This window comes from Cetorhinus maximus, chromosome 20 (assembly GCF_964194155.1).
Source record: "Cetorhinus maximus chromosome 20, sCetMax3.hap1.1, whole genome shotgun sequence".
In the NCBI taxonomy this organism is placed as follows: Eukaryota; Metazoa; Chordata; class Chondrichthyes; order Lamniformes; family Cetorhinidae; genus Cetorhinus; species Cetorhinus maximus.
The window spans coordinates 20,220,915-20,241,187 of NC_135898.1; the positions used below are offsets into that span (position 1 = coordinate 20,220,915).

The 20,273-nt window shown below is 46.1% G+C and overlaps 1 protein-coding gene across 2 annotated transcripts in view; it reads right to left on the reverse strand.

Annotated features, from left to right (window-relative positions):
- Positions 1–19,627, reverse strand: part of LOC144694915 (glycerol-3-phosphate acyltransferase 4) — a 45,787-nt gene extending 26,160 nt beyond the window's left edge. The window contains exons 1-2 of one of the 2 annotated variants that reach the window (XM_078565678.1): positions 19,609–19,627; positions 18,844–19,053 (exon numbers count right to left, since the gene is read on the reverse strand). In XM_078565678.1, the coding sequence (XP_078421804.1) occupies positions 18,844–19,008 (165 nt within the window). In that variant the 5' untranslated portion in view covers positions 19,009–19,053; positions 19,609–19,627. Of the gene's footprint in view, positions 1–18,843; positions 19,114–19,608 lie in introns of those variants that run through there. The other variant, XM_078565677.1, reaches the window with a different exon arrangement.
- Positions 19,628–20,273: the final 646 nt, after the last annotated feature.

The following is a 20,273-nucleotide window of genomic DNA, read 5'->3' on the forward strand; positions in this document are numbered from 1 at the left end:
CCCCCTGATAACCTTTCACCCCCCCCTAGTTAATCAAGAGTCTATCTAGCTCTGCCTTAAAAATATTCAATGACTCTGTTTCCACTGTCTTTTGAGGAAGAGAGACTCACGACCCTCAGAGAAAAAATTTCCTCAGTGAATTTTTAAACAGTGATTCTCCCATAAGAGGAAACATCCTCTCCACATCCACCCCATCAAGACCCCTCAGGATCTTAAAGGTTTCAATTACATCGCCTCTTACTCTTCTAAATTCCAGTGGATACAAGCCTAACGTGTCCAGCCTTTCCCCATAAGACAACCTGCCCATTCCTGGTATTAGTCTAGTAAACTTTCTCTGAACTGCTTCTAATGCACTTAAATCTTTCTTTAAATAAGGAGACCAGTACTCTACACAATACCCCAGATGTGGTCTCACCAATGCCCTGTACAACTGAAGCATAACCTCCCTACTTTTTTAACCAATTTCCCTCACACTAAATGATAACATGCTATTAACTTTCTTAATTACCTGCTGTACCTGCATACTAGCCTTTTGTGATTCATGCACTAGGACACCCAGATCCCTCTGAATCTCAGAGCTCTACAATCTCTCACCATTTAGATAATAAGCTTCTCTTTTATTCTTCCTGCCAAAATGAACAATTGCACATTTGCCCACGTTATACTCCATTTGCCAGATCTTTGCCCACTCATCTAACTTATCTACGTCACTTTGTAGCCTCCTTACATCCTCTTCACAATTTACTTTCCTACCTATCTTTGTGTCATCAGCAAATTTGGCAACCATTCTTATGGTCTTTTGATAAAAGTCATTTATATAAATTGTAAAAAGTTGGGGCCCCAGCACTGATCCCAGAAGCACACCACTCGTCACATCCTGTGATAAGCAACACGCGCATTTTCCAGCAAGGATAAACCATCAGGATTGGGAACGTTTTGATTCCCCCACTCCTCCCTAGCTCAGGAGCAGTAAGACCAGTTGCAGCTTGCCTATCACCAACCTGAGTGAGGTCAGCTAACTCAGTACAGACTGAACACTGAAGTTTCTAGGTCTATGACACTTAGTCTGCTAGCACGCAGTGAAATTACCTACCAGGTCTTCGGAGAATCTCAATATTAAATTTTAAAACAGCGGAATAAAAATGCTTAGCAAACAGATTAGTTACAACTTTAAATTAAACTAGCTGGCAACTGCAGAGAGAAGCACCACTCCTTGAAACACAGCTGTTAGGTCTCCGACTATACTTGGGTGCTTGGGCGATCGATCCCTCCATTAAACATGGTGTGGCAGTAAGGACTTTGGAAACGTGTAAGAATAAAATGTCTGTAAACAATACGGGTGAAACACAAGCTCAGGGGCCTGCTGCACAGCTCCATCCATTTTGCAAATAGCACAAGTGCTCCAATTAGCCAACCATGAGAGACGAGTTTAGAGGGCAAGACAGCATCGATGGTGTCAGCTGACACAGAATGCTGACTTGGATATTCACTGCCTTGGAAAGCATAATTGCTGTACTGTGTCAATACTGTTCACAAACAGACAGCAGCAGCAAGGTTCAATGAATGGCAATAACCCCTAGTTTGAATCGGACAGTTTTTTTGTACAAGAATTCTCAGTAAATGGGCAAATTGTTATAAAACATCACACCAACTGCTGCGAAAGAGGCTTGTGTCTATATCTTAGCTCTTCAAAACTTTCAGACACCGTGAGTTACTCTGAAGTTAAAGCCATCTGCATACTGCAAGCTCCCACAAACAACAATGAGTTGAATAGCCAGTCAGTTGGCTTTTTGTGGTAGTGGTTGAGGGCGGAATGTTGACCAGGACATGAAGAAATCCCTCTTCAAACATTTCCATGGGATCTTTACCACCTGCCTATAAAGGCAGACAAAGCCTTAATTTAATAGCTCATTCCAAGTACAGTAGCACCAACAATGCAGCAATTATTCAGCATAATGTACCACAGTGTAAGCCTAAATGACATCATAGACTGTGAACAAACAGTATAAAGGATAAGAAGGGGAAAGAAATCTGTAAATGTGCACAGGAGAATATTCTTGATTGGTGCATTTCCAGGCCAATGAGGAAGGAAGCAGTGCTGGATCTGTTTCTGGGGAATGGAGTGGAGGAAGTGGAGTAGGTTTCAGTGGGGGAGCATTTGGGAAACAGTGATCATAATATCATCAGCTTTAGAATAGTTATGGAAAGGGATAAGGAACAAAAGTAAAGCCAAATGGAAGTGAGTCGAAAAGGGATCTGACCCATGGCAGGTAGAACAGTAAATGTGCAATTGGAGGCCTTCAAACAGGAGATAGTCCAGGTGCAGAGTAAACACATCCCTACTTGGAGAAAAGGGCATCAGAAACGACAACTCCTGGAATGACTGAAGAGCTAGAGGTTACAATTCAATAAAAATAAGCTTATGATAAAGTCAGATTGCTAACACAGCAGACAAGCAGAATATAGAAAATGCAGATGAGAACAGAAAAGGGAAATAAGAAAGCAATGAGAGTATAAGAATAAATTATCAGCTAACATAAAGGGGAATACTCAAATCTTTGACAACATATAAACAGTAAAAGAGTGACAGCTATTAGGATCCAAAAAGGCGATCTTCTTGTGGAGTTAGAGGACATAACTGGGTTATAAATGATTTTGTGTCGCTCTTCAGTAGAGGAAATGGTGCTGTCATTGTTACAATCAAGGTGGAGGTAGTAGAGAAATTGGATAGCAAGAAAATACTTCCAGAGGAGATACTTTAAAAATTGGCAGCCTTCAAAGTGGAAAAGTCACCCAGTCTGGATGGGATACATCCTAGATAAAAGCAAAATACTGCGGATGCTGGAAATCTGAAACAAAAACAGAAAATGCTGGAAAAATTCAGCAGGTCTAACAGCATCTGTGGAGAGAAAAAAATCTGAGTTAACGTTTTGAGTCCATATGACTCTGAAGAATCAGTACGGCTTTGAAGAAGAGTCATACGGACTCGAAACGTTAACTCGGTTTCTCTCTCCACAGATGCTGTTAGACCTGCTGAGATTTTCCAGTATTTTCTGTTTTTGGGATACATCCTAGGTTGCTGAGGGAAGGATGGGTGCAAATTGGAGAGGGTCTGCTACCATCTTTCAATCCTCCTTAGATACAGGAGTGGATCCAGGCAACTGGAGGATTCCAAACGTGACACCCTTGTTCAAAAAATAAAAGGGAGAAGGGTAAACCCAGTAACTACAGGCTAGTCAGCATTAATGTCAGTGGTGAGAACAAATTAATCAAGGGCAAAATTAACTGTACTTTGATTAATAAATGAGAGCCATCATGGATTTGTTAGAGGCAAATCAAGTTTGACTAACTTGATTGAGTTCTTCGATCGGGCTAACGGAGAGGGTTGATGAGAGGAGTGCAGTTGATGTGATATATGTCGACTTTCAAAAGCTGTTTGATGAAGTACCACACAACTTTTTTTTGAAACAGTCAATCAGAGAAACCTCCTTCATTTTTCAGTAAGTTAACGGAACATTTTAGCCTTTTGTGTAAGAATCTGAAAATATTACTTGAGAAAGGACTCCATGGGTTTAGCGGCTGGAGAATTCTCCATTACCAAACTGGTTCACTGATCATCAATATAATTCTCACTTAAATGGGAGCATGGAACCACAGTAGTGAACTGATATAACTATGGGCACATCAATCCCAGTTGAATACTTAATAATTATAGCCATATTTGACAACCACTTGAGGCGGGTCACTGGGTTAAGGCAAAAATAGTAAAGTGAATTAACATGGAAGCAGTGATAAAAAAGCTGAGCAAGAGAAAAACTGTGACATCTAAAATTATTCACTGTCTGCAGTAATAAGTAGCAAGCCTGATCTTTGATGTAGCTTCACTTAATGCAGTTGTTGTTCCATTGAGTTCGGTCTAACAGTATGAACTGCTTGTGCTCTAACATGAACATAAATAGTTACCTGATAACTCTTCACTATGCCTCAGCCCGGGACGGTTGTTAAGGGGAATTTTCCAGCACCCCGTCCAACAAGTGAACCTCTCCTAAGAAAGGCCAAACTGATCATATATTGACAGATTAGGGGCGACCTCCATGAAAATATCTCTCACAGTTCAGTGTTGACCTTCTATCATGTGCACATTTATACAGCACCTTATCCTGCCCTCATGTTTGTGTCATTGTGCTTCATGCAAACGTGACCACCAAACTGCACACAGCCAGGTCCCACAACCAGCAGAGAAGATGCCCAGTTATTCTGCTACTTGATGGTGTAAATTGAGGGAGTTGTGTTAATCACAAAACCAGCAGAACAACCCCTGCTCTTCTTTAAAACAGCCCATGGGACTATCAAGTCCACGTGGACAGACAGACTGGGTCTCAAACTGAATATCTGAAACAGACGGCACCTCTGACAATGCAACAATGCCGAGGGCATTACAGACTGACTCAAAAGCTAAAGAGTGCTACAGATCTGACACACAGATACTGTGCAGAAAAAGGAAGCTGCAATTTTTGCATTTTGTATCAGTGCAAATCTAGAAAAGTGGTCTACTTGCATGACATCCACATTACTGAGTCACACAGACTGCCCAGGTCTTCCGGGAGCCATCAAAGCCAAATTCAACTTCGAGTGTACTGACCTATCCACCATTCCAACAGCTTCACCTCAGCGGCTATGAGTCAGACTGTATCAATCACAATGTTTCTTTTTTAGTCTCACCTGTGTTGACAGTTCAGGGCTAACCTAGAATGGGCAAAAAGGGAACAAAAATAAAGCACCAAGAGTTCCTGCTCTGAAAATGTGTACATGGACAGGCTGAAGATAGAATCGGGTTTGATTGTCAGAAAGTTATTAAACACAACGAACAGGGCTTAACATTGCAAAAAATGGTGACTCAATCACAGAGCAGGAGGACGGTCAGCACCTGTGCAGCACACTCTGCCATTCCTCAGTGACTTCAGGAGGTGAGGGAAGAAAATGAACCAGCCCATGCCAGCCTACAGCAGGGGCTGCATAATTATCCAGGCTTGGGCTGATAATTGGCAGCTAACAGTGCCAGGTAATGGCCATCTCCAACAAGAGAAAGTCCAGCCACTTCCCTGTGATCTTCTAAAGGCACTGCCATTGCTGACTCTCTCACCAGCAAGATCGAGTCATGTCATCCTTTCAGCTATAAACTGGAAGCTCAAATTTATTTTTAAAAGTTATCAGTTTTTATGGAGATCATAACACCTGCAAGTTACACACCATCCTGACTTGGACATATGTTAGCTTTATTTGGTTCATCTCCTCGAATTTCCTACCTCATCCATCCTAGGAACAGTGCCACAAGAGCTGCGAGACAAGCCCCACCAGCTCTCAGAGCAACTACGATGGGGGTGATAAATACAGCTTTGCCAGTGTCATCCACACACCAAGAACCTTGAGTGAGAAACGGTGTAAGCATGTGCCACACAACATGCTGTTTTCAAAATAGCTCAGCCAAAGGTAATGCATTGCCTGATGTGATACTGAACCACAAAGCCTTAAAGTCTCAGTCTAGGCTTGGTCAGTTTGTCTCAGGCCAATAATTCCACCTGAACATCCAAGGTAATCAAGGCAAAAAGTCACTCTCAGCTTCTGTTTCCATGGGCTGTCCAGTGACACCTCAAGCTGTCTACATGTGGGCATGTGTCCTGAACGTCTGCAAGGTTTCGCAAACAATGTTTGCTCCGTCCTCTCCACAAAGTGCAGACGTTCACTCAGTTGCACAAGCACACTATCTATCCCTTGCCCAACTGAGTCATTCTGGCAGACTGGATAATCCACTGAGGCATGAGGGGCATCGCAAGCAAATTCAATTCTGTCTCACTCAGCACCCACACATCTACAACTTCCCAGGTATTACTGGGAGCTGATGGGAGCAGGAGCTGTGGTTGACTCTCCTTCCTGTGCCTTGGATGCGCATGGTGGGGGGCGTGTGGTGGGGGGGAGGGTGGGGGCATTGAGGCCAAATCATTCTCTGAACCATGATCAGGCTGGAGACTTCAGTCTGAATGGCTCAGTGTTGCACCATGCAGTACTTGACCAATTACCATCCCTGGAATAAATACACAAAGAATTTAACTTGCTGTGCAAAATGTCGAGTTGAACATGACACACAAAGTTAGCGTTGATTTCAAATGATCTTTTGGGAGGAAAAATAACATTGCAAAGACCTCCAGGTTTCACATCAGACCCCTGCTAATATTGATCAGCTATATTTCCAAGGGGTACGAGTAGAAGATTTTGAATAGGCTCAGTAGAGGGAAGCGTTTGATCCCAAGCTGAGGAATTTTTAAAAAATTATTCATTCATGAGATGTGAGCTTCACTGGCTGGGCCAGCATTTATTGCCCATCCCTTGTTGTCCTTGAGAAGGTGGTGGTGAGCTGCCTTCTTGAACCACTGCAGTCCATGTGGACTGCTTTCACTGCTGGGAAAGAGATACACCTCACCAGGTGCAGTCGAATGTGGCTTTAACATAGGTCTTATGTGAAAAAAAAAAGTTTGCAACTTCCTCGTGCCACTGATTACATCTCATCCTTCTTTAATACCCAGCCAACTGTCTCACACACACACACACAACAAATTTGCAAATTACAGTGTAATAAGATACTGACTGCCCAAGGATAATTTACATGGCAGCCTTGAGCTATGCTCAGATCACTGGCTGGCACTCCTGGCCATCTACAACATGAAGGTGCAACTAGAAACAGTTTTATCAACCTGAACCCCATTATTTGCTATTGATTTCACAGTTCCGTTGGAGTCAGGGTACCTGCACTGATTTTTAAATCTGGATCTCTGTCTAAAAGCAGGGCCCAGCTCGCCTACAGACACAGAGTCTCCAGTATCAGGGTAAAAGGAAGAGAGTGACGCACAACCAACAAAGTGATAGGCGAAGTATAAATGCCCTGCAAGCATCCAAGGCAAGCTTAAGCCTGATTCTTGTGTACGGTTTCAAAGTTAAAAACTGCCTTGAATGCATAACAAATCAGCAATTCCATTTACCGAAAGGTGCACTCGGATGGGTGACAAGAGGAGAGGAAAAATGTCTCACAGTACAGAGGCTGAAAGTAAAACTCCTCACCTGAACAAGACTTCACCAGGCTTTATACAGATACAGGGTGCAGAGAATGATCCAGTACAGAAGGTGCTCATTCGGCCCATTATAACTGCACTGGCTCTGAAAGAGCTAGCCAATTCATCAAATGGCCCTGCTCTTTGCCCTCCCTTCTCAGCACTCAAAGCATTTCACTTAAATCAGCAAGAATGTCGTAAAACAAAAAGATTATTTCGTACGTTCATGAAAAGCGGCCTCAAACTTCAAGGACAACTAAGGCCACCGACAATTTCTTGTGTGTTTAAATTGTCTCCAGGGATAGTAGAAAACAACAGCTGGCTGCCAGCTCCTGTTCCACAAGCTAGAAAGGACGCTGATTTGAATTATTTTCAGCCTGCTGGGCAGCATCCTAAACATTCAAATATTGCACTTATTCAGCGTTTGGAGCCTGGACAGTATTCTTGTTACTAGTGTCTCCTTTGTAACAAGATACACCGATTAGCTGAGAGCTCAGCCTAAAACTTCCACATTCTCACCTGCCACTTATATTTGTCAGGCTGTCTCACAAAACAGTTTTCAGTGTTACAGTCATCTGTTTTACATTCAATATTTATGTCAAGAAGCAGAGGCATACTATGAAGAGATTACCACCACGTTACACAATAAAAGGGTGATTATGATGGCTCCTTCAGGCACCAAAGAGTCTCATTGATGAACATAGGGCCTGGAGCTGAAACACAAGTTTAGTCCATGTTTAGCACAAGACGCCATCTTGAAGCCCGCCCTCTGAATCTCTAAGGAATGAGTCATTTAAGATGCCTGCTTGTGCACGTTAAAGAGCCTTCCCGACATTCTGGTGGGCAGTCCTTCATCTAAACGTCCTCTCCTAACAGCAAGCAGCTGACAGGGAGTAACCTCATCCTGGTCAAGAATTTCAAATGCAATGTAAAGGAATATCACCATTTACAGTACACTTGCTGCTGGAGTTTGAAGAGGATTTCTGAAACACATCAGTAGATTTTGTAGGGCACTGTCAAAACTTCACCAACACTCCATCAACATTTATTCTGGAAATTCACTGAGGATTTCACCTTTATAGAGTAAGCAAAAGTGTTCTTTCACATTATACAAGGCACCAGGAGAAAGGGAGAGTTTGATCTATCCAGGGCTCTCACTTTATCTAGACAAGGAATGGAAGGAGCACATAAGGCCAGGCAGAGCATCACCAGCTGCTGCATGAGAGAAAGACAGGGCAGGGTGTTGGACCTTTTACCCCTGGAGCACATGCTTCCTCCTCTGGCCCTCCCCCAGCAGGACTTCCAGTGCTGTGTCAGAGCGCTTATGAACCTTCTCATTCAGTCCCTGGGCCATCCTAAATGCTGCCTCTGTGTCTCAGCTGCAGCATCCCACAACTTCAGTGGAAATGGGTGCAAGGGACCCACAGAAACTGCTCCATGAAAATCACGTCCAGTCAGCACTTGGGTACAAAAGCTGCAGGCGTCCATTTTAACATTTCCAGGCAAGTTTCAGTTCTGGTAGTCCTGAATTAGGACTAAAACTGCTTGCTAAACCAGGTATGCCTTAGGGGCACAGCACCGAGATAGTGCCTGTTTTCACCCTTTCACTGAAATAACTCTCAATATTTTTTTTTAAACTTTCTATATAGTTCCCAATTAAAGTAGAACTGTCTCTCTCTGACAGTGAAATGCACCCTCAGTACTGACCCTCCGACAGTGCAGCACTCCCTCAGTACTGACCCCGGGACAGTGCAGCACTCCCTCACTACTGACCCTGGGACAGTGCAGCACTCCCTCACTACTGGCCCTGGGACAGTGCAGCACTCCCTCACTACTGGCCCTGGGACAGTGCAGCACTCCCTCACTACTGGCCCTGGGACAGTGCAGCACTCCCTCACTACTGGCCCTGGGACAGTGCAGCACTCCCTCAGTACTGACCCTCTGACAATGCAGCACTCCCTCATTACTGCCCCGGAACAATGCAGCACTCCCTCACTACTGACCCTGGGACAGTGCAGCACTCCCTCACTACTGGCCCTGGGACAGTGCAGCACTCCCTCACTACTGACCCTGGGACAGTGCAGCACTCCCTCACTACTGGCCCTGGGACAGTGCAGCACTCCCTCACTACTGGCCCTGGGACAGTACAGCACTCCCTCACTACTGGCCCTGGGACAGTGCAGCACACCCTCACTACTGACCCTGGGACAGTGCAGCACTCCCTCACTACTGGCCCTGGGACAGTGCAGCACTCCCTCACTACTGGCCCTGGGACAGTGCAGCACTCCCTCACTACTGGCCCTGGGACAGTGCAGCACACCCTCACTACTGGCCCTGGGACAGTGCAGCACACCCTCACTACTGGCCCTGGGACAGTGCAGCACTCCCTCACTACCGACCTATCCAACAGCGCAGCACTCCCTCAGTACTGACCCTCCGACAATGCAGCACTCCCTCAGTACTGACCCTCTGACAGTGCAACACTTCCTCACTACTGACCCTGGGACAGTGCAGCACTCCCTCAGTACTGACCCTCCGACACTGCAGCACTCCCTCAGTACTGACCCTCCGACACTGCAGCACTCCCTCAGTACTGACCCTGGGACAGTGCAGCACTCCCTCAGTACTGACCCTCCGACAGTGCAGCACTCCCTCAGTACTGACCCTGGGACGGTGCAGCACTCCCTCAGTACTGACCCTGGGACAGTGCAGCACTCCCTCAGTACTGACCCTCTGACAGTACAGCACTCCCTCAGTACTGACCCTCCGACAGTACAGCACTCCCTCAGTACTGCCCTTCTGACAGAATCACAGAATTGTTATGGTGTAGGAGGTGGTATTCAGCCCATCATGTCTGCACCGGCTCTCTGAGCATTTTAACTTAGTGCCAATCTCCTGCCTTTTCCCCGTGACCCTGCACATTGTTTCTATTTAAATAATCATCCAATGACCTCTTGAATGCCTCAATTGAACCTGCCTCCACCACACCTCCAGGCAGTGCATTCCAAACCCTAACTACTCACTGTGTGAAAATGTCTTTTCTCACCTCACATTTGCTTCTTTTGGAAAACACTTTAAAACTGAGCCCTGTGGTTCTCGATCCATTTACAAGCGGGAACAGTTTCTCCCTATGTACTCTGTTTGGATCCCTCATGATTTTGAAAACTTCTATCAAGTCTCCTCTTAGCCTCCTCCTCTCCAAGGAAAACAGTTCCAACTTCTCCAATCTTTTCTCAGAACTGAAGTGTCTCATCCCTGGAACCATTCTCGTAAACCTCTTCTGCACTCTCTCCAATGTGTTCACATTCTTCCTATATTGTGGTGCCCAAAGCTGTACCCAATACTCCAGCTGAGGACTAACCAGTGTCTTATATAAGTTCATCAAAACCTCCCTGCTCTTGTACTCTATGCTCCTATTAATGAAGCCTAGAATACTGTATGCTTTAGTAACAACACTCTTTACCTGTCCTGCCACCTTTAATGACTTATGTACTTATACACATATACACCCAGGTCTCTCTGCTCCTGCACACCCTTACTTTATACTGTCTCTCCATGTTCTTTGTACTAAAGTGTATCACTTCACACTTCTCCCCATTGAAGTCATCTGCCACCTATCTGCCCACTCCACCAATGTGTCAATGTCCTTTTGAAGTTCTGCACTGTCCTCCTCACAGTTTTCAATTTTCCCAAGCTTTGTGTCATCCGCAAACTTTGAAATTGTGAAACAAAAACAAAAATTGCTGGAAAAACTCAGCAGGTCTGAAAGTATCTGTGGAGAGAGAGAGACAGAGTTAACATTTCGAATCCCTATGACTCTTCTTCAGCACTAAAGAGAAGTAGAAATGTGGTGAAATTTATACTGTTTAAGGTGGGGTGGGACAGGTAGAGCTGGATAGAGGGCCAGTGATAGGTGGAGGCAATGGAGAGATTGCAAAAGATGTCATAAACAAAAGGTCGAAGGGGTGTTGATGGTGGTGATATTAGCTAAAGGAGGTGCTAATGGTGACATTAAGAGTAGAAAGCAGGATTAGCAAATGACAGATAGCCCTAGTGGGGGTGGGGTGGGGGGAGGGGACAGTGTGGGAAAAAAGATCAAAATAGGCTAAAAAGTGGGGATAAAACAATGAATGGAAATAAATTTTAAAAATAATAATAATAAAAATAGGTGGGAAAAAATATATAAAAATTTAAAAATAAATATTTTTTAAGAAGGGATCAAAAAGGGGGTCAAGATGGAGAAGAGAGTTCATGATCTGAAGTTGTTGAACTCAGTGTTCAGTCCGGAAGGCTGTAAAGTGCCTAACTGGAAGATGAGGTGCTGTTCCTCCAGTGTGCACGGAGCTTTACTGGATCATTGGGTGCATTCGAAACAATCTGGGGCAGAGAATTCCAAAGATTCACAACTCCTTGAGCTGTCAAACCCCTGAAAATTTGATATGTCTCAATAAAATCACCTCCCATACTTCTAACTCCAGGGGATACAGAACCTCGCCTTCCGGGAAATAGAAAGTGAGCAGAAGGACGAAACAATGACACAGCTCTAGCGATTGTTGAAACGTGCACATTTATGATCCAAGACAACCTGATCCCAGCTGAAGTCTAACTATGTGCAGCTTTGAAGAGGTATTATACTGGTTAATCTACTGTAATCAGTGTACAGCACCTTGCCATGTCGTATATCTCTGCCAGCAGGTTTTCTCAGCATTTCCCCAACACTTACACCAGTGACTGTATCACTATCTATATCTATCCAGCTAGTGACAACCACACCCAGGATTGTGCACTGGTTGTAAGGACGAGCTTATTGTGGCTCTGTGACTTACTGTCCAGTTTCTCCCTCACTGGGTATCCCTTGCCTGGTACTTCATCGATCCCTGTTGTTGGAGTATATTGTGTGGGGATGGGGGGGCCATATGCTTAACATCTCACTGCACAGCAACGCACTTTCGATCGCCTAGATTTGTAAAAGCTTTGACGTGACCTTTTGCTTTATTTCTGTGGCAACACAGGCATTTTTCTGGTTAATGTTACATCCCCATCCTTACAGTGTGGCTAACTTTACAGAGTACATTGCTGCTCTGTTTGTTCAGGCTTCAGTGCTTTGTTGACAAGCATGTTCCTTTAGGTCGCAATGTCAGGCTTGGTTACTGAGCAGCTGTCACCTGGTTTGCATAACAGGTCGTCCAGTTACTGTTGGCAGTCACCATCAGCAAAAAATATCAGACTCTCATCAAACAAGCTTTGTGCTTCTTCATTTAACTGTACACCTCAACAGAGGTTTGGTTAATAAAAAGGTTGCTTTATTCCATGCAAAAACACACCTGCTTTAAATGCAGGTTTCCTGCAACTAAATGACTTCATGTTCACTACCAATTTACACAAGTTCAGTGCAGCAAATATGAATTTACAGTGTATAGTTCACCTACACCATCGGAGGGAGTGCCGCACTGTCGGAGGGTCAGTACTGAGGGAACGCTGCACTGTCGGAGGGTCAGTACTGAGGAAGCGCCGCGCTGTCGGAGGGTCAGTACTGAGGGAACGCCACACTGTTGGAGGGTCAGTACTGAGGGAGCACTGCACTGTCAGAGGGGCAGTACTGAGGGAGTGCCGCGCTGTCGGAGGGTCAGTACTGAGGGAACGCCGCACTGTAGGAGGGGCAGTACTGAGGGAGCGCTGCACTGTCGGAGGGGCAGTACTGAGGGAGCGCTGCGCTGTCGGAGGGGCAGTACTGAGGGAGCGCCGTGCTGTCGGAGGGGCAGTACTGAGGGAGTGCTGCACTGTCGGAGGGGCAGTACTGAGGGAGTGCTGCACTGTCGGAGGGGCAGTACTGAGGGAGTGCTGCACTGTCGGAGGGGCAGTACTGAGGGAGTGCTGGGTTCATGAAGGGCAGCACCAAGGGAGCACTGCACTGTTGGACTGTCACACAAGATATTAAGTTTAATCCCCATGAGCCCTCTCAGGTGCATATTAAAGTTCCCACGGCAGTTCTCCCCTGTGCCCTGGCCAACAATGATCCCTCAGCTAACATCACTGAAATAACAAGCTGCTCTTTGTGTCCAAATTTGCTGCTGCTTTCCTGCATTACACCAGTGACTACACTTCAGACGTATTTTATTGGCACGTTTTTCATTCCCAGTACTTGATAGCATTTTCAGACATCTCCAGTTTGTGAAAGGCACCATCTGAGTTGTTTGTTTTCTCTGTTGTTCCTGTGTACGCTGATGAATCCTGCTCTACTCCACGTTTCCCTTTCGCTGCCTCTGTACAAACTACAGCGTCCACTTCTACTTCCAGGCCTGGGAGAGTCATCATTTCCAGAGAGCAGAGCCTCCATTTCCCCGCCGAGCCACTGTATCAGCTGAAATAGACTTTCCAACCTTGATGCCCTGAACCGAGCTTCCACCAGCGGGACTTCTTCATCACAGAGACCAGCCTGTCGCCATAATCTGCCCATCTGATGTTGAAACACATCATGCTTTCGTTATCTCCAAACAAAACTATTGCACGACTCTCCTGGCCACCTTCTGCATTCTGTTAACTCCAGCCTCTTGTGCTTCCTCTCACTCATCACCATCAGCTATGGCCTGGTAATCTGCCATCGAGTTGCTCTGCTCTGGAATTCCCTCCCGAAGTCTCTCCACCTCCCTCAGTTCCGTTAAGGCCCTCATTAAAAGCCACCTCTTTAAGCAGGCGTCCAGGCATCTCTCAGAATAGCGCCTTCTTTGCTTCACATCAACGTTTATCAGCTTACAATTCGGTGAAACTCCTCGGGATGTGTTTGCCCACATTGTTCTATCAGAGGTCTTTCTGATGAGATGTTAAACCTTTCCACCCGGTCTGATGGATATAAAAGATCCCACGGCACACTTTCGAAGACAAATAGGCAAGTTCCCCCCCAACCCCCCAGGTCCTGCCCAATATTTATCCCTCAATCAACACCACCAAAATAAAAGATTATCTACTTATTATCACATTACTGTTTGTGGGAGCTTGCTGTGCACCTATTGGCCCAGATAAGTGGACCCCAGGCAGGAGAAAAGGAGAAGAAAAACTGAAGTTTAGCTGAATAGAAGGGTTCTTTTTTTAAAAAGAGTTTTCCCGAGATAAGAACTTGCAGACAAGAGAATTAATTCCATCGATCCTGGCTCTCTCCATGGAGTATTTGGTAAATGTTATTTCTACAGAGTGCTAGAGATAACAGTTTCTTGATACACAGTGGAGGGGGCTCAGAATGAACAATAATCCAGGGCTGCATTGCAGGGTGCACGAGGGGGACAGGGCATCATTCAGAACATCACAAGAAGCAATGTGAGTGACTAAAAATCGCAACACAAGCAGGCCATTGGGCCCATCCAGTCAGTGTTGGGTGTTTGTCCCCACACAACCACTTCATCTACCTGCCCTGTTTCCATTGCCCTTTATCTCCCTCTTCCTATCCCATTCTTCAATGTTTGTCTATGCTTCAAGCACTAACCCGTTTCAGAGTATAAACCCTCCATGTAAGATTCCCTGGGCTCTAATATCCCAAATCTCTTCAATTTGATCTTACACCCGCGTCCTTTGTTCTAGACAGGAAACAATCTATTTCCATCTCCCAACAGCTTGAATTCGCATTGCCCCTTTAACACTGTAAAACGTCCCAAGCACTGAAGAAAATTTGACACTGAGCCACATAAGGAGAAATTAGAGCAGAGGCAAGTTTTCAGGAGTGTCTTAGAGGAGACAGAGAGGCAGAATGGAGGGTTTTCTAGAGCTTAGGATCGATCTTAGCAACTGAAGGCACAGCCACCAGTGGTGACCTATCTTCCATAATGTTAGGCAATTGCATCAAATCACCCCTTAATCTCTGCAGTCCTGATGGAAACAACCCAGAGTCTTTCTTCATATTTCCTCACAGTAAAGAATATCCTCATGAACCTGAACTGATCCCCTTCCAATGCCTCAACACTCTTCTTTCATGTAAAGCCAAAAACCGCTTACCGCAAGTGTGCTCTGTGTGGGGATTTATAGCAATTAGATTGAGGTTAACCACATATCTGGGTCATCTGTGAACAATGTCCACTTGGCTTAAGTACTGGTGTACAGCAAGTGCCTGTGGGACGATGAGCCAGCAAAAGTCCAAGGTGAAAGAGTGATTGTAAGTTTGCAAGGGTAGTATTCAGTCAGAGCTTTTGCACTGGGATTTTCTGCTCCTGCGCTCACCAGCCCATGAGGGCCACCCATTCATTACGATGAGCCTAAGCTCGCAAACTTGAACATGTCACAAATTCTGGCCTATGATCTTGCAAACCCACAGTGGAATGAATACAGAATTTCCAATTAATTATAGAACCTAAATGCAGCAAGGCCCTCACTTAACCATACAGAGAATGTCAGACACAAGAACAGCAAGTAATAACAGGAGCAACTGTCCCCAACTCAATGGAATTGAAACAGTATGTACTGTACTGTAAATAAAGGGAGCTTGCTCAAAGTTGTAATCTAATCTCTCAGTTCAGATATATAATTCTTCTAAGATTGCAACTTTGGTCTTACAAAAACTAGAACTAAGATTAGATTATAGCTCTTTTCATGTTACTGGAACACCAAATCTATCATACATTGGCAGCAATTATAACACACCTCAAAAGGACTATGTGCAGCATGGTCCTTAGCGAATTTGCTACTTGTGTCTCTGGCTACAAGGCAGTTACATGGCCCTTAGTTAGTGCTCCTTCCCCTGCCCTCCAGCAAGAACACTATCAAGAGCACGGTTATATTTGTAAGGTCTCTACTGCAATGTAAATAATTGCTAGAAATCTTGAAAAGTGGTAAGATAAATTGATAAAGCTGTCAGAACAGCATAGGGTTCATGAACAAGGGTAGAGAGTCCAAAAGCAAAGGTGTAATGCTCATCGGGCACAAAGTATTGATTAGACTGCAGTGTTAAGTTTTAGGGGCTTTACCCTATTCATGCCACTGAAAGGGTGCAGAAGGTGTGCACTATGGTCACAGAGATAAAAAAGCTTCGCTGTGTGGAGATAATGACCAAACTGGGGCTCTGCTCACTGGAACAAGGGGGATTAGGCGAAGAGGGGTTGAAAATTGAGAGAATTTGATGTTGCAAATCGGGAAAAACGACTTTCAATGATCAGTGTGTTGGCAACTGAAGGAGGTAAATTTCTGATTGCCAAAATATCAAAATGGAGAGATTGGAACGACTTGTTTTTACACAGAGGATTTACATGTGAAAATCCTGACCACAAAGAGCAGAATTCAACGTCTCTTTCCAAAGGCAAGGGGACAAATCTTGGAAAAGGAAAGTGTACAAGAGGAAAGAAGAGGGAATGGGATTGCTTTTAGAAAGATGCTTCTGGGGCGATAGATTGGATGGCCTCCTCCTATGGAAGAGGTCCTTAGCCCAGGCACATTGTTTCACAGAACTGAGAAGGTGGGACCAGTCCATCATGGTGTTTACCTGGCATATAAACTGGCGTCTAAATCCCATTCCCCATTTCACTCCTGAAAGGTCTGCCTCTCATTTTTAGACTCTGCCCCTTAGTCCTAGACTCCCCAAACAGCGGAAATAGTTTCTGTCTACCCACCCCATCCGTTCCCTTTAATGTCTTGAAAACTTTGATCATAAACTGTAGTCAATAAATCCCATTTGTGTGTCCTGTCCCTATACCTCTTTCTCCCCACCTTTTTCAGCTATCTAACCAGCTCTTAAATGATATTCTGCTTCAATTGCAAATCCATTCAACAAACATACAACCATCTATGTGAAAAGCCTGTTTCTTCTTCCCAACCCTAAATTCGATCTGGAATCCATGCCATTCCCTTGCTCAATCACTAGGAATGATGTCCTGCCCCTTCACTCTTTTCACGACAGATTTCTTCCTGGGTCAAATGACAGAAGATCAGTGGGAGGTGAATTGATACCTGGAATTCAAAGGTTGAAATTACAAGGAGGGATTACACAAAGCAGGGTTGTATTCCCTGGAATTTCAAAGGTTAAGGGGTGATTTGATTGAAATTTTCAAGATATTATAGGGAGCAGATAGAGTAGATAGGGAGAAACTATTTCCACTGGCTGGGGAGTATAGGACTAAGGGGCACAGCCTAAAAATTAGACCCAGACCTTTCAGGAGTGAAATTAGGAAACACTTCAACTGACAAAGGGTGGTAGAAGTTTGGAACTCTCTTCCGCAAATGGCAATTGACACTAGATCAATTGTTAAATTTAAAACTGGGGTTGATAGATTTTTATTAACAGTGATTATAGAGCAATGGCAAGTTTGTGGATTAGGTCACAGGTCAGTCATGATCTCATTGAGTGGCGGGTCAAGCTCGAGGGGCTGAACGGCCTCCCCCTGTTCAGTCCTATGTTCCCAAACACCTCCATCAGTCATCAGTTGGAATCCCAACATTATGACACACATGATAATGGTTACCACACTAATTGATGAGCTGAGGCTGTGAAAGGGGTTATATAAATGCAAGTTGTTTCTATGCTGTATGGTGAGCTTGCTATTGGGCACAAGGCCCACATCTGGGTTACAAGCGAGACCTGGGATCAGAGTCGGTGCATGGCAAGTCCTTGCTACTGGCTGGGGCACCTGGTAACAAAAGCAGTGAGGAAGGGTGTGGAAAAAGCTGAGGACAAATGATCAGATGGTGGAAAGGAGAGCCTGCCGGAGGGAAAAAACATCAGTCGACCTCGGGCCAACGTTATTCATCTGTGCCAGCTGTGGATGGGACTGCCACTGCCGAATCAGCTTCTATGGCTACAGCAGACGGTGTTCAATGGGGAGGTGACAGGCGCCCAGGCGCAGTCCATCATCTCCCGAGAGGGATGGATTCAAATAATATAAAAATAATTCTTTATAATATTAATTTTGGCTGCTTGAAGTTTGCATTATGTCATCAGCACAGTTTACAAATAATTGTCAAAATCATTGGCGCACAAAACAAAATCTGCAAGTGTGCCACTGGGCAGTTTTTCATCATTAAAATCAACATAGTGTGAAGTGTTTGCGCTTGAACCAGGACAGTGTACAGAATTCCCAGTGATATCCAACTATCTTGACATACACATCTTGATAGCATACAGTCAGAGCGAGGTCACATCAGGCGTTCAGGCAGACTAAAATACCACAGACCATGGAAAGGTACAGCATGCAGGAGGCCATTCAGCTTGTCATGCCTGTGCCAGCTCTTTCAAAGAGCTATCCAAGTAGACACCCTGGAGTCCTGCCAAACCCTTTAAATTCTGTTTCCTCTGGTTACCAGTCTCTTTGCCACTGGAGGCAGCTTCTCCTTATTTACTCCATCAAAACAATTCGTCATTTTGAAGACCCCTATCAAATCTTCTCTTCTCTGCTCTTAAGGAGAACAACCCGAGTTTCTCCAAACTTCTCACAGAACTAAAGTCTCTCAACTCTGGTGTCATTCCAATAAATCTCTTCTCGAAGGTGGTGGGAGCCTTCCCAAAGCGTAGTGCCCGGACACAAGCATCTTGGTCATCTTGCTTGCCCCGTAAAACTGGGAGACCATCTGCACCATCAGACCCTCCCCGCCCCAACACATGGAATCACTCAGCTATTTTAAGAGTTCCTTGAAATAAATGGATGAAGACGTTCACTAAAATAGCCGAATAATTCCATTGGGATGGGTTAGGCAATTATACAGTGAGTTGTACCCCTCATTCCCAGATCCCAGTGTTATTCATCACTTATTCCAATGCTATCAGACCTACCTCAAAGATTTTCAGCAGGGTTTTCATGTAGAGCTTGCGAATGCCAAAGGACACACCAAAGATGGCAGGCACAATGATGAAGACCAGGAGGAGGGTGATCCAAACAGTCAGTGAGATGCCCAGCAGGGTACAGACCAGGCTGTCGAAGGGCAAGAGGAACGACATGACTGCAGCCCCACTCACCCAGCTGACCTCTCACCTCTGTAGCCCCTCCCCTCACTGGCTCCACCCCTCACACCTAGCTGGCCCCTCCCCTAACTGCATTGGCCCCTCCCCTTCCTCACAGACCCCTGCTTGACACCCACAATCTCCTCCCCTCACCAGCCCCTGTTCCCCCCCTCACACTGGCCCTTCCCTCTCCCTGGGCCCTCACAGGCTCCCCCCTCTCATTAGCCCCTCCTCTTTCCCTGGCTTCTGCCCTGGTCCCTTCCTTCACTAGCTCCTGCCCCTCACTCGTCTCTCCCTGACACCCTTCCCAGCCCCCTCCCCACACTAGCCCCACCCCCACACTAGCCCCTCCTTTTGCTGGCCCCCTCACTAGCCCCTCCCCTTACTAGCCCCTCCCTCTTACTAGCCCCTCCCTCTTACTAGCCCCTCCCTCTTACTAGCCCCTCCATTCCCTGACCCCTTACCCTCACTGGCCCCTCCCCTTCTCTGACCCCCCCCCCCTCACCGGCCCCTTCCCCCCTCTGACCCCCCTCACTGACCCCCCCTCACTGCCCCCCCCCCCCCCACCGGCCCCTCCCCCTCACTGGCCCCACCCACTCACTGGCTCCTCCTCTCCCCAGCGGCCTGGCTTCTCATCAACGTGTCCTCCTGAATTCCCGGCCCCCAGTTATTGCTCCATGAGGGAAGGAGGCCGGCTCTGCCTCCGCCGCTCCTGTCTGTCTGCGGGCCTGTCCGGGGACAGCTGCAGGCTGCTGGCGCTCGGCCCAGGCCTGTTGTCGGAGCCGCAGGACCCAGTCCTCCTCAGCCTGTTGTCCCGCTGTGACTCCTAGAGACTCTCTCAGCCTGCCAGCCGCACCGGCCCCACTGCGCAGGCGTCAGCAAACTACCAGTCAGCGAACGCTGACGGCGGCGCATGCGTGCGCGGGGCGAGGCCAGGGGCAGCCAGGGAACTGCGCATGCCCGAGGGGAGCCCTCCTGCGGCCGCCTGGCGCCCTGCAGGCAGTTGCAGCGACACCTGGAGCAGCCTGCATAACTGGTACTGCAAGAGGCCATTCAGCCCATTGAGTCCTGTTCTATAATCGCAGCTGATCTGTGACCTTACTCCAAATACCCACCTTTGCCCATTATCCCTTCATACCTCTGGTTAACAAAAACCTAAAAATGTGAGATGTAAAACCAGCAAATCAATTGGTGTTCATGGAAGAAAGTTCCAAACTTCAACTACCCCCTGTGTAAGACTATTTCCTAACTTCACTCCTAAA